At 40.9% G+C, this 15185-nt stretch overlaps 2 protein-coding genes across 7 annotated transcripts in view; one reads left to right on the top strand and one right to left on the bottom strand.

The window, feature by feature from the left end:
• The window catches only part of CMSS1 (cms1 ribosomal small subunit homolog), a 308145-nt gene that overhangs the window by 201846 nt on the left and 91114 nt on the right, over nucleotides 1–15185 (bottom strand). The window lies entirely within an intron of this gene.
• The window catches only part of FILIP1L (filamin A interacting protein 1 like), a 260129-nt gene that overhangs the window by 158058 nt on the left and 86886 nt on the right, over nucleotides 1–15185 (top strand). For both annotated transcript variants that reach the window (XM_053308843.1, XM_053308842.1), the window contains 2 exons: nucleotides 3409–3688; nucleotides 6521–6694. In XM_053308843.1, coding sequence (XP_053164818.1) covers nucleotides 3419–3688; nucleotides 6521–6694 — 444 coding nt within the window. In that variant the 5' untranslated portion in view covers nucleotides 3409–3418. The remainder of the gene's footprint in view (nucleotides 1–3408; nucleotides 3689–6520; nucleotides 6695–15185) is intronic.

Raw genomic sequence — 15185 nt, forward strand, 5'->3', positions numbered from 1 at the left:
TCTCCTGGTTGCACTGGTCCATTGCCTGCCTGAGTCAGATGGATGCTGGTCAAAGGAGGAAGCAACTTGCCCGCCTTGCTTCCTCACTCCTCCACCTGGTTGCATCTGTCTTACTCAGGCAATGGACCATCGTGAACAGGAAGAGGCAGGAACAACCTGCTCCTGCCTTGCTTTCTCTCTCCTCCTTCTGAATGCATCTGTGCATTGCTTGTCTGAGACAGACGGACATGATCAGGAGGAGCAGTGAGCAAAGAAGGTGGAGGCAAACAAGGTAGGGAGTTTGCCCCTCCCCAAGGAGTGGAGGGTGTTTGAGGCAAGTGATGCGTCAGGCTCCACCCCACCTGCATGGAGCAGAGGGCCGTCTGGCTCCTAAATTTCTGGGCTGGCTCCTAGAGCCATAGAACAATTTATCAATGCCTGGACTAAATCCATTTGTGCAGGATCACACTCCTTGTGTGTGGGAAGCAGCATCTGCATTTACCTTCACCTATTTTTTTTAGCAACTACTTGACCTAGGGAAAAGATGTTATTGTCCCCCAAACCAAAACCGGCTAACAGCAGAGTTTTAAAAAAACCTGAATATCTTTCTCTCATTGTGCAATATAATATCTTGTGTGTATAGCTACTCATCCGGCATGCCAGACAGTTATATTATGCACCCCTGTATTACAAACCACCTGCCAGAGATGGGATAACATAATAGCACAGTATTTAATTCAGGCTGCATCCTAACTACTTAATCCAGATGTTTTTAAAAGTATATACATGTAGGGAAACACTTTTCCAAATCTACATTCCTTGCATGTTTTATGGTTAGAGTAATATGAGAAATGGTATAAATGCTTGTCATCCTAGCCTTCTAAAAATCTTCCGTAAGGCAATATTGCTGGGAATATGTTGAGATAAATTCAAGAGAATGCAGATCTTCGTTCTGCAAACTGGTCAAACTAAATCTCTAGAGGAAGGCAGTGAGGAAGTTGCAGGAAGACCCACAGGCCTAGGTCCCATTCCGTTGAGTAAGTTGCTTTCCTCTCACCTTGGTCTTTTCCTCCACAACACTACTTCCAAAATGTAAAGTAACTGCTTCCAAAATATAAAGTAACACCTGGGCATACTTCAGCAAATTTAAGGAAATTGCTTTTATTCACACAAAAGGATAAAACTTTATAATTGGTGAAGTTGTTGAAGCAATGGCTTTCTGAACACAAATGAACGCTTTTGTTTTTAAACTCAGTTACAACTCTGTCTTAGAACTAAGTGTGTAATAGAGCCCCTGGTGGTGCAGTGGTAAAACTGCCGCCCTGTAACCAGAAGGTTACAAGTTCGATCCTGACCAGGGGCTCAAGGTTGACTCAGCCTTCCATCCTTCCGAGGTCGGTAAAATGAGTACCCAGAATGTTGGGGGCAATATGCTAAATCATTGTAAACCGCTTAGAGAGCTCCGGCTATAGAGCGGTATATAAATGTAAGTGCTATTGCTATTGCTATTGCTAATAGTGACAATCAATTACTGAATTCAGGCATTATAGTAAGTGTGGAGGCTGTACCCTGGTAAAGTCTCCTCATGAGTTCCCCATCACAGGGAGTATCTCTCCCAGAGTACAGCATTTGCCTCCTCAGATGAATGTTGTATCTGGTTACAGAAGGGGGGATGGGGCTAACGATCGCATTGGTGTTGGGGGTGGGGCTCACCGGTGCACTCTAAAGCAGGGATTCTCAACATTGGGTCCCCAGACGTTACTGGACTTCAACTCCCATAATCCCCAACTAAAGGCCACTGGGGCTGAGAATAATGGGAGTTGAAGTCCAATAACATCTGGGGACCAAACGTTGAGAATCCCTGTTCTAAAGGATGCCATACCCAGTAACAGGGCAGATTCCGATAACCCACTGTAAATAAGGATGCAAGAGCATGCACTCCTAGCAAGCATGATATCTCAAACTGCACACTACCAAGCTTCTCCCTGCTTTATCTGCCCAACTTTAAATGGACAGTTGAAGCTGGACAGACTAAGTCAGGAGGATCTCTGTAACGTGGCATGGGAAGCAGACTTGGGTGGGTTCAGACATCACACCAGTGGGGAGCTCTCACTCTTGCGTTCCAACATTTTACTGACATGAAAACCAGGTTACTGACCTTCAGGAGGTCATGTCAACCCATCCACAGTGTCCATAAATTCTATAATGCTTGACTAGGACTTTTGTCAATTCTATTTTCCAACAAAAAGAAATTGATACTGTATGTAGATATGCTGGCACACTCTCGGGATGTTTATTGGACTGCAAAGGCACAATCCCACATATAGAATCTTTATATAATGCATGTTTAACTATGGTAGCAAAGGTGCCGGGCCTAATGGGTTGTATCCTAATCTTGAGCTCTATGAACAAAAGAGCCTTCTGTTCATAGAAGGTGACTTGCACTTACAGAAGACCCCTTTCATAAGCTCAAGGCTCCTTACATGGACAAAATGATCTTTTGTTCATGAAGTGCAAAGGTAGATGTCAGGGGCCCGCTGAAGATCCTCTGGGACCACTCGGCTCTGGGAGAGCAACAGCATCTTCCACTGTCCCCATTGAGCTTCCCCTGTAGTCCCTGGCTGGAGCTGGTGACTCCCCCACCGACCGAGAAGATACTGACTAGCCCTCATGACTGGACAGCTTTTTGTCATGTGGAGAAGACGAGATCTCACGAGATGGCATTTCCACCTTGCGAGATTCTGTGTCGAACTATTGTAAGACTGCACAGTCTCGCAGGAGTTCCAGCGGGATCACAAGATATCGCAAGACTACCCGTGGAATTTTGCCAGCATATATACGCAGGCAGGCCTGTGATAAGGGTCCATAGAGGCGAGGACTGCATGGTCGAAAGGAGCCCGAGGAGCCAGAAGCCTGCCATTGGGACACACTGTCTGACTGCCTGTGAATGGAAAAGGCAGCAGAAGGAAACTACCCTGACAGCTTGACTCTGAGGCCAGACCTGCCCTGCCACCCAGAGTGATTTGCCCCGCCCAAGCCGAGGGCTTTACACTAGAATACAACCCAATGTTTACAGGATAAGAAGCTCACAATAAAACAGCAACTGAGCAAGAGATACAAGAAATTGCTAGAAACTTTGATCAAGTTCTAGATCAAAAGTAAGCATTTTCACCTTTATTTAATGCAGCTTCATTTAACAGGCCTGAATGCACTAGCAGCCATGGGCAAACCAAGAGTTTCACCTCTGCTTTGCCTACTCATGGATTGTACGGTGAAACTGTGCAGCTGAAAATGTGTCTTGGTTAACAGCCATAGAGAATTTAGCATGGGACATCAGATCCAAGGCAAATTCTGCCATATGTTAACCTCCAGACTTTTGTTGGTGTTGTCTTGACAACTGGGTTTTTTTGTTGTTACTTCCGTCACCAGGTATTTGGAAATGCCTTCCAGAAATAACGGCAGAGACAATTCCTCCAAGTCAAAACACTGTCAACCAACGCTAAGTGACAGCCATATGGAAGACAACCCTTCCACTGGGAGAGTAAAAATGAAGAGGACACAACCCGAAAGAGGCAACACAGAAGAAGCAGACAGCACCCCACGAACCCCCAAATTTGGCAAGAAACAGAGAAACTATTCTAAGGAGGGAGCAGACCTCTCTCGGGATGACCTCTTATTTCTTCTGAGTGTGCTTGAGGGTGAATTACAGGTCAGTATCTTTCTAGTTGTAATTTAGAAATATGCTTTCTATATATACGTATTTACATATGGCCTATGTGTGTCAGACTATGACTAAAAGACACAGAGATCTTGTACCACACTGGCTAATCATCAGCTGCTAGCCAAAAAGCCCTTGGGCCAAATATCACTTCTGCCATGAACTCACTCTCAGCCCTCAGTCTGCAATATGGAGGTGTTAATTCAAGCCTTCCTTATAGGATGACTGTGATAATGTGCATGAAGTACTCTGAACTTCAAAGGGTTAGTATATCAATGCACAACATGGTCACTTTATTGCACAGCAAAAAGCCTTTACAATGAATGCACTATATAAGTGAGAAGTATTAAAAACATACATAAGCCAAAATAAATAACATCAAAACTGGAATAATATAAATAAGCCCAATATCTAAAATGCTTTGGACACAACACGACATGAAAATGTATTGCCACACATAATGCTGCAATGTTCTCACAGACTGAAACCAGAGTTAGGCAGGTCATCCCAAAGAGGCACTGATACTCTTTAGCAACACAACATGCTATACCAATATATACTTTGTATAACACATTATGGGAAATCTCAATGGAAGGCCTCAACGGCACTGAAAAGACAAATGCTACTTTTTGTACTTACCAGAGGAGACCCATTATTCAAAACCAGCTGAACAGAGCCTTGATAGAATGAGGAAAGTCTTTTACATCTTAACCCTTTTCTAATAATTCCCAACTGTCTCAAGATCTTGGAGCTCTGGTTTTGAAGGCAATGTATTTTTCATTTTTAAAATGTTAATATATAGACCTAACTGTTGCTTACTTTGTGCATCAGACAAACAGAATCTGGAATGCAATGACACAAAAAGAGATATTTTTTGGTGAGCCGCTCCCTCCAGTATTACACTGGAGATGCAGGATATAAATGTTTTAAATAAAATATAATAAAATAAGAATAGATGTAAGGAGAAAGATATTTCTGCAAGAGGCCAATTTTAATTTAGAAATATATATACTTGCAACTTTCCATTTTGCTGCTGATTTAGGAGCAAAATCTAACCAAAGTTAAGCATTTCTATCTCCCATTGGTTTCATTACCATCAATGAGACTTAAAATTGCTTGGCTGTAGCTGGATTGTGCACTGACTCTTTAAAAATTAGACAACCCATGTTTATGTTTGGACATGTCGGAGCATATCGAAGCAGAATCTAGCTAAACATATGAGCCTTGAATTTACAAGGTTATTTCTTATGAGCATCTGATATGACTGAGACACTTTAAAGGGCCTGCTTCTTCTTCCAAGGGCTTTGAGGGATCTAAGCTATGACACTTGAAATCCAACTTCTTTAATATAATTATTATTATTTTGAAAAAATCGAGGCCATGTGGACGGAACATGTATTGTATAGGTAATCACAAACATACACGGATCACTCTGCCAACTTTAAGGCCAATTAATCTTGTTTTAAAGAGCTGCCATTATTGCATGCTATTGGAATGCACACTATGAAAAGGTCACATCCTCAGCACTGTATACCTCGCTGGCTTCAGTGCACAAACATGTATATGTAACAATAGTAGCAGGCAGCTTCTGGCTTGATTTAAAACAACAAAGGGCGACTTTGTACCCATGTTCCTAAGTTTCCCACAGGAGGTATGAATGACATGAACATCTAAAACAGCTGCCAATACCTTTAAGATGGTTTCTACTTGCAAAACTGGTTCATTTAGAACAAGCACATGTTTTCCAAGAAGGGATGCATTATCTGTCCTCCCTTCTCCTCAGTGAACATCAAGACATATGTAAAGGGAATATAAAAGGGGGTGTGGGGCTGGCATTCCCCTCTTACTTTACAGCCTGTTTTTAGGGCTGTATTTCCACAAAGTACCATAATTTGGCAGCCAAAGGGATGGGCTGAAACTAAGAGCAACCAACAAAGAAGGAGATGGAGACAATACGTGTTCCCTGTAACAGAGAATCCCAGATGCTGTTGACTACAACTCCCAGTATTCCCAGCTGAAGGCCACTGCAGCTGAGGATCCTGGGAGTTGTAGTCAACAACATCTGTGATTTCCTGTTAAAGGGAACACTGGAGACAATACTCTGAGGTAAGAGAATAAAGGATGCAGTGGAAGATATTAGGAAGCTGTCAGACTCCTTGATCCATCTAGCTCTAGATTGTCAACATTGACTGGCAGCTGCTCTCCAGGGTTGCAGGCAGGTGTCTTTCCCAGCCTTACCTGGAAATGCCAGAGACTGAAGCTGGGACTTTCTGCATGCAAAGCAGATGCTCTACCACAGGGCTATGGCCCAGTGGAAGACACTGATGGGGTGAAGGTTCAAATAATTTTTATAAACACTTACATTTTATTTCTATTTTATTTCTTAACATATTTTTATACCATCCTTATATTGTTCTCATTTGAATAAGGAAAACATTTTCTTTCCTCAATTACTCAGGACATTTGCCACATGCAAATGCCCTATCCACCTCCAGCACAGTACCTCCAGTGACTGTTGCTGGTTTCTATCTTATGTTTCTTTTAGATTGTGAGCCCTTTGGGGACAGGGATCCATCTTATTTTTATTTATTATTTCTCTGTGTAAACTGCCCTGAGCCATTTTTGGAAGGGCGGTATAGAAAGCAAATAAATAAATAAATAAATAATTTAACTACTGCTAACAGAAGTAAAGAGTAAAGGTCATTCATACAAAGAACTATATTTTAAAATATACATATCAAATGTAAGAACAAATTCAATGAGCTTATTTCAAACTTCTGATACCCAAAAAGAACCTCACTGGAGTACTCTGTGTTATTGCAGGCTCAGGATGAAGTCATAGGAGTTTTAAAGGCTGAAAAAATTAACCTGGCTTTACTTGAAGCACAATATGGCTTTGTTACTCCAAAAAAGGTCCTTGAGGCTCTTCAACGGGATGCTATACAAGCCAAGGCTACACTATGGCAGGAGGATATCTATGAAAAACCCATGGGAGAGGTATGTATAGTGCATGCTTAAAGGACAACGTATGCATGCAAGGATTAACCCTACAGCCCCATGCATCAAAGGGAACTAGCCTAATTGGTTTAAACCAAGGGCAAATGCCAGCAGAGCAAAATAATGTTTTAAATCACCAATACAAAACTGAGACGTTTCTGCTTTGAAGGCATCTTTTCCTTTCAAAGAGATAAATTCAAACCTTGTGGCCAGCTGGTTAAGATGTCAAGGCAGGCAATGAATTCAAAAGCCCACTATATATATGAGGATCCTAAGGGACCATCAGTCACACTTCTAAAAATGTTTTTAACCCACTCTTCCGCACTTTACTTTACCCAGTTTAATCAATTATCCAATTATTTATTTTCCCAATTAATTTACCCAGTTATGAATCAATTAATCCTTGGTTTCAATGTTTGTCCATTTCATGCTTCCTTGAGATGTTCCATACTTGATGGATGATCCCTACTTGTGTTTAGTTTGAACTGGTCATGCTTTCAGGGCTTGAGGATTGGCAAACTGAGTAGGCTGAATCAGACACTTGGTATGCAACGTAGCTTTCTTTGCTGCACAATTCTGGTCCTGTTATACATAATGATTATTCTGGGATAACAACTTATTGTCATTTCAGTTGCTAATTTATCTGCAGATTCCAGGGGTGAACCAAAAGCTAAAGTGAACCTGCAGGCAGTAGGGAGCCCCTAGCAAAATCAAGGGCACTTCACTCACCTGTTTCATCCTGGCATAAGTGATCATGTAAATAAGCAGGCTTAGCATCTCTGGAACACACAAGAAGCTCAGTAAACAAGAGTGCAGCTTTTTGGACATTACTGCCCTCTCTTTTCACCTCAGTGTGTGGTGGGATACAGCCACAGACTTGCATAATTCCTCCCCTGCTCCAGCCCTACCTGCATAGAAAGTAAGTCCTCAACTTGGAGATTCATCTTTTATTTGAAGGCAGGACATGGGATTTCACCTAACCCTGGATATGGAAGTATTTCAAAATTCAGGGTTACAGGAGATCTTATGTTTTTTAAAAAACCCACAATAAAACTAAGGGCAGGGATTTTCCAGTTCAGGCATTCACTCTACATGCAGTGAAGAGCAGTCACAGAAGCAAAAGTAATAACTGAATTTGTGTTACAAATAACATACCTAATATTAAGGTGCTGATGAACAAGAAAGGGGTTTGGTGAAGCAATTTGGACAATGGCAAAAATGAACAAGAAGAAAATCTGAACCAATATTCCCAAATACTTCTCTCCTTACTCAGACACACATGCTTCTGGTATGTGGTTCATTACAGCTCACAATAAAAAATGTCATGAATAGAATTCTTCTATCAACTTCATTCCAGAATTCAGAAAGAAACATAACAATAGAAGTTCATTCCACATATAAAAAAACAATGTTGAGCAAATAGGTCAAGATTCATTTGAAAAAACTGAAACTGTAGCACTATAGTTATGACCAAAATGAGGTGAGGTTGAGTTATAGAGGTTAATCCCTTTTTAAAACCCTGTGGGTATTAGGTCACTGAAGCTCTGAGAAAGAATGGAAATTATCCAAGGAACAAGTCCTGCCTCCCCACAAAATTCCAAAAACTAATTTGGACTTCTTTCTTGCATATATTATACAAATGTTTTCTTCCTAACATTATGTGGCAGCAAAAGCATTTCTAGCACTACTTAATTTGGCAACATCAAAGGCAGAGGTAAACATACTGAGAATAGTCAAAATGGTAGAGATCCCTCGTACCTACTAAAGTTCTGGAACCAAAAGAGGCAGATAAATACCCTGCAGACTGTTTCCAAATTCCATTTAAAATTATGAAGATCAATATTGATTTATTTTGTTGATGATGTGAAATATTTATGAAAAGGGGAAAATAGCATCAGTGCAACTGGAGTGCAGAAAAGAGACAAAGTACCATATGGACTTCCACACAATCCTCTGGCAATATACCCCATATGCCTGGCCCCCACCATCACTGCTATTCTAGTTTCTCAGGAGAAACTAACAGTATGACAGGTTTGTCAATTAATAATTACCAAGCTCTTTTTATGTGCATATTGGTTCCAGTTTTAAGACTGGGATAATTATTTAGGCTTTCTCCTCTCTTATAATGAAGTATAAAACAAAGTAGACAACCTGGTTTTGAAATAATTAAGAATTTCAAGTTCTCACCTGATGCCAATTCAGCTCGTTCCTCCTCAGCAGCAAAGATTTAAGCAATTGTTTACCCATTCATATGATCCACAACTGATGGATAAACTAGCACAGTGATCATCCCCCACCCGCTCTTTCTCTCTCACACCTATCATATGAAACAGTCTAACAGCAAAGGGGTATGCAGTCAAATGTGAGAAAGAGAAGTATATTTCTGTGGGAAAAGTCAACATTCACCCCAATACCTAATTGTTTTGGAAAAGCCAACTTGCAGCATCCCTGCTCTTATCACTTGATAATTCTAATTTGCTAGAACTCCTACAGGTTGTTCTGTATCGCTGAATCCCTTCTCCATGTATTAAAGCTAACTGGATTACTAGAAGTTTTGAGGAGCCCCAATCTTCTTCAATTTTGATAAGTGATGCAGTGTTTTATACATCCAAGGAGATCTCTCCTAAATAGTCCTTGTTTTTTCCCTGTGGCTGAGAAAACAAACCTTCTGCTTGGTATTAGGAAAATGTATTTATTTATTTTTATGTTAACTGCTTTGGGAACTTTTGTTGAAAGGCGGTATACAGGTGAAACTTGGAAAATTAGAATATCGTGCAAAAGTCCATTAATTTCAGTAATGCAAATTAAAAGGTGAAACTGATATATGAGACAGATGCATTACATGCAAAGCGAGATAAGTCAAGCCTTAATTTGTTATAATTGTGATGATCATGGCGTACAGCTCATGAAAACCCCAAATCCACAATCCCAGAAAATTAGAATATTACATGGAACCAAGAAGACAAGGATTGAAGAATAGAACAATATCAGACCTCTGAAAAGTATACAGTGTACTGTGCTTGATTGGCCAGCAAACTTGCCTGACCTGACCCCATAGAGAATCTATGGGGCATTGCCAAGAGAAGGATGAGAGACATGAGACCAAACAATGCAGAATTGCTGAAGGCCGCTAATGAAGCATCCTGGTCTTCCATAACACCTCAGCAGTGCCACAGGCTGATAGCATCCATGCCACGCCGCATTGAGGCAGTAATTGCTGCAAAAGGGGCCCAAACCAAGTACTGAATACATATGCATGCTTATACTTTTCAGAGGTCCGATATTGTTCTATTCTACAATCCTTGTCTTCTTGGTTCCATGTAATATTCTAATTTTCTGAGATTGTGGATTTGGGGTTTTCATGAGCTGTACGCCATGATCATCACAATTATAACAAATTAAGGCTTGACTTATCTCGCTTTGCATGTAATGCATCTGTCTCATATATCAGTTTCACCTTTTAATTTGCATTACTGAAATTAATGGACTTTTGCACAATATTCTAATTTTCCGAGTTTCACCTGTATAAATATTCATAATTTGTAAAACTATGTCCCAGATCTGTGTTACTAGAGCTGAATAGGTCTTCAGAAAAATAGATGCTAGCATTCATCCTTTGTTTTCATATAGATGGATAGGTGTAAAAGGCTATATGTGACGTTAAAGTCCTACACCCTGACCACGGGATAGTTTCCAGTCTATCACCAAGCATTGTGTGAACATATTTTCAAGCCTATCTTCACAGCCATAAGGGCTGGAAACATTCTTAAAAAACAGAGGGAGGGAGAGAGGGAGAGAGGAAGAGAGAGAGGCTGACTTTTTCAAGATGTTAAATGTTTGTTCAATACCAAGTTTCACACTTGAGGGTTGCAATTGTGGAATTCACACAGCTTTGGCTAGAGGACTCTAATAACAGGCCAAAAAGACCCAACCATGCCTTTCCTATTTTTGACAGTTAGAATAAGTAGAAGTGGTATCTTACTGCATCAGTTTCCATAACATTCAAAAGGTATGGTTGTCAACACTGGTTTCCTTTCTATTTTACCTAAAAAATGAAAAGAACTTCTTTTAAGCTTGCTGAAATGTTGATGGTTTCAGAACCAACCACATGCTCAGGCCTTTCAGACAACATTTCCCTTGGATCCCACCATGGGATTGATCTTTTGCACACAGAAAACATACACCATTATTAATGGAGCAATATTTCATTGAAAATTCGGTTTATAGAAAGAAATGCACCAGTTGAACCTTTCTCATTTGGAAGCAAGCAATATTGATTTCAGTTGATACTGCCAGTAAACATGCTTAGGATAACAGTGTAACTCAATACATCCTTTCCCTCCACCCTTGGACCAACTTTCATTACAGTAAGGTAAAGGTAAATTGTGCTGTCAAGTCGATTTCAACTCCTAGCACCCACAGAGACTTGTGGTTTTCTTTGGTAGAATATAGGAGGGGGTTTACCATTGCCTCGTCCCTGCAGTATGAGATGATGCCTTTCAGCATCTTCCTATATCACTGCTGCCTGATATAGTACCAGCAGGCATTTGAATGGCAACCTTCTGCTTGTTAGTCAAGCATTTCTCCGCTGCAGCACTTAAGGTGACAATGCAACTCTTCACAGAACTTTTTATGAGGAAGCGTATATAGTACTTGTCTATATACAGAGTCTTTAAAGTATTGTATGAATGACTGACATCCAGACTAACCCTCCTTCAACACACCAGGATCTTTCATTGTGTGAGGGAAGAGGAGGAATTTCCAGCAACTTCCAACCTGTACCTCTCACAGTTCTTTCTGTGGACTGGGAAACCCTGAGGAACTAAATTTTGGGAGGCATAAGCAGTTGCAAAGGGAGAGATCACAAAAAAGTGCCACCATCACCCCTCACACATCGGAAAACCCTGGCATGTTGGTAAAGACATGATCTGGATGTTGGTCAGTTTTTTCTCAGTACAACTTACTTCGAAGTACATGGCTTTGGATCTTAGCAGCAGACATTGACAGAGAGCATAGTTTAGCAGTAAATTGCTTGAATACCAGTGAGTTATGCAGCTAAGAGCTGGCTCTCTTTCCATTTTCCCTGACCATTACAATTTGGCCAATTAAACATGTCTCCTAACAGATTTTTGTGGCTTTCATTCTGGGGCTAAGAATCACCTGTACAGCAAACAATGATATCATTAACTAATTAAACATATGATTAAATGCTCAACAAAGGGCTGTTTCACACAGCATGTGACAGGAAAACTTATTAACCCTGGCTATCAGATCAAAGAGACAGCTTTCTTCTATTTAGCAGAGAGACAACAATTGTCCCTATGACTACCTCCAGTGATTGTTGCTGGTGTCTTGTATTTCTTTGGGACAAGGAACCATCTTCTCATCAATTTTCTTATAGCTTTTGCTATGTAACTGCTTTTTTAACTTTATATTGAAAAGCAGCAGAACAGCACGCACACACACACACACACACACACACTCACTCACTCTTAGGAGCACAGGCCAATCCACATTTTAGGCTCTAGAGGGAATTGTATATTACTCCCTCAAGATACTGTTTCTGTACGAACAGGAAAGTTTCCCCATTTTTTGTGAATAACTCTCCTATCTTTCATGATGAATGTGCTTTCTAGTTCCCTTTGAGTACTAAATGGATCCTGAGACAGGTGATAGATGTGCATACCACTTGTCTTGGACAAGATAAGATGCATTTCTATGCTGGAGTCTTTCCCCCCTCAAAATTATTAAACACAGCCCTGGATCTTAAGTTAAATGCAATAAAATCAGTTTATTTATAAACACTTTGATTAGTATTCTCTAAATAAAGAAATTGTGCATTCAATCTAATGCAGCAAGGGAGAGCAGGGGTGGGCCCTTCTGTGAGTTGAGATAGTCACCCCAAGTGTCAGATTTCTGGGGAGCCTGCTGCCCCACCCATCTCACCTGCCTCCCTCTGCCACTTGTCACCACGGTTCCCTCAAAGGTGTGCGCAAGTGCACTTGCTCACAAGTTTTCTGATGTCCACTCAGTTAATTTTAGATCCTGCTCAGGTTGAATTAGGAAAGCCCCACTCTGAATGCATGTGCACACACGGTGCCTTGATACTGCTGCCCAGAACAAAATTCATTCCGTACAGAGATGAAAAAATTAGAGGGCTCACGGCAGTTGTCATCATTGGAGAGGGTCTGCTGCAAAGAGTCACCCCAGAACAGTACTCTGCCATTGTTGCCACCTCTTTCTCCTAGCCCAGCATGGACCTCCTTACCACCTTCATTGGGCTAGTAATGAATAGTAGGGAAGAGGAAATGATAAAGAGGGCAACAGAGCACAAGAAGTACTCCACAGAATCTTCAGTACCATATCGTCCTTTCCACAGAAGACAGCAGATGCTCTACAGAACACCTCCTGTACCTCATTTCCATTTCCACACTTGCCTTTCAGCAGCACACAGGGGAGGTAAGAGAATGCACATCAAGCCAGAGAGTACTGGTGGCAGCAAGTATCTCTACTGTAGAGGAGGAGGAGGTAGAGAAAGTGGTGGGTGTTGCTGTACATTTGTGAGCATATCTAAGGAAGTGGCAGCAGGTTCTGCAGCTGCTGCTGCAGCAAAAAAAGGCAGCACGTATGGGCAGAAAAGTGGCATCTGGCATCCTGCTTCAAGTGCATGGAGGTCTTGGGCTGCTACTGAGGAAGATTTGTGCATTAGACTTTTGCTCTCATAGCTTATCTGAATCTGTATTTCTATTCATATAATGATTTTCAGCTTGAGATAGGAAGTTGCCTTCAGATAGACTAATATCCCCTTCTGGGCATGAGACTAATGCTGGTTTGGGGCTTTTATGAATACCATCTCCTCCTTGTCCTCTTACCCTAGGAAACAGCCAATCTCAAAATATATTTAGAGCTCTGGGACTGAACTAATGGCAACTTTAAAATCTTGCTATGATTGTGTTGTAGCCCCAAACTACCCCAGAAGAATATGAACCACATGTGTCACTGAGGTTCAAATGCCAATACAAACACACACACCCCTTTAGCCTGATTTTCTGTTAATACTAATTCACTCTGACCTCTAATTTATGGGATATTCTAGACAATTTTTTCCCCAAGGAGAAGAAAAAACAAATATATAAGTTTCAGATTAAAAGAAAATACAATCCAACAAGAACATACTCTCTAACAAACTATGAAGTCTAGACTGTCTTGGTCGAAGGGCTTGCAGCTCTGTCAAAACAATACAGAATGAGGGAAATCTGTTCTATTTTATGTTTCCCTTCATTAGGCCCTTATTCAACTCATTAGTGTAACAACAACAGCAGCAAAGAACTTTCACCACTTCATAAGGAAGCTGAAACTAATAATTACATGGAACTGAGCCCCTTTCCTTCACAGAATGGACAAAAAGTCCATAAACAACATGGTTCGGCAGACAACACTCCATTAATTAAGTGTTTAGCCAAAGCGGGAGGGAAGTTTCCAAGAGAGAGACAATACACTTGGAGGAAAATCAATATTATTGTACGAACACAATCTTATCCATGAGAATCGAAAATTATTCTTCAACTATTTAAATTATCATCATCATAAATAATTTAAAGTTAGGAGGTATGACCTGTAGAAAGTGGTCCTGACTCTAGGGCACTTCACGTGCAAGCGAACAAAAAGGTGGAGAGCTGGTCTTGTGGCAGTGAACATGAATTGTCCCCTTTGCTAAGCAGGGTTTGCATCACTAAGCATGAGCACTGCCTACTGAAAGATATTCCCTTAGGGGATGGTGCCATTGCTCAATGGTAGAGCATGTGCTTCCATGCAGCAAGGTTCAATCTCTGGCATCTCCCAGTAGGGCTGGGAAAGACTCTTGCCTGCAACCTTGAACAGCCACCCTCAGTCAGAATAGACAATACTGAGCTAGATGGACCGATGGACTGGCTTGTATAAAGGCAGCTTCCTATGTTCCTAATCTGTTTAATTAGACAAAAAAACCGGAGGCCTGAGCTTCAGTTTTACCTTGCCATTTAAGAATCCTGAATTAACACAATAGAAGGTAATGCATAGTACCTCTGAGTATAAATAGAACTATATTTATTATTTATCATATTTATATACCACCTGATTTATCCATCTCTAGGCAGTGTACACAATTTAATATAAAAAGAGTAAACACAATTAAAAACAAAATTTCACAGAATAAAAAGTTAACATCACTTAATGGGATTAAACACCATTAAACAACAATTACATTAAATAGCAATAGCAATAGCAATAGCACTTACATTTATATACCGCTCTATAGCTGGAAGCTCTCTAAGTGGTTTACAATGATTTAGCATATTGCCCCCCAACATTCTGGGTACTCATTTTACCGACCTTGGAAGGATGGAAGGCTGAGTCAACCTTGAGCCCTTGGTCAGGATTGAACTTGCAACCTTCTGGTTACAGGGCGGCAGTTTTACCACTGTACCACCAGGGGCTCTTGGTCAGGATTCTG

This window comes from Hemicordylus capensis, chromosome 3 (assembly GCF_027244095.1).
Source record: "Hemicordylus capensis ecotype Gifberg chromosome 3, rHemCap1.1.pri, whole genome shotgun sequence".
Lineage (NCBI taxonomy): Eukaryota > Metazoa > Chordata > Lepidosauria > Squamata > Cordylidae > Hemicordylus > Hemicordylus capensis.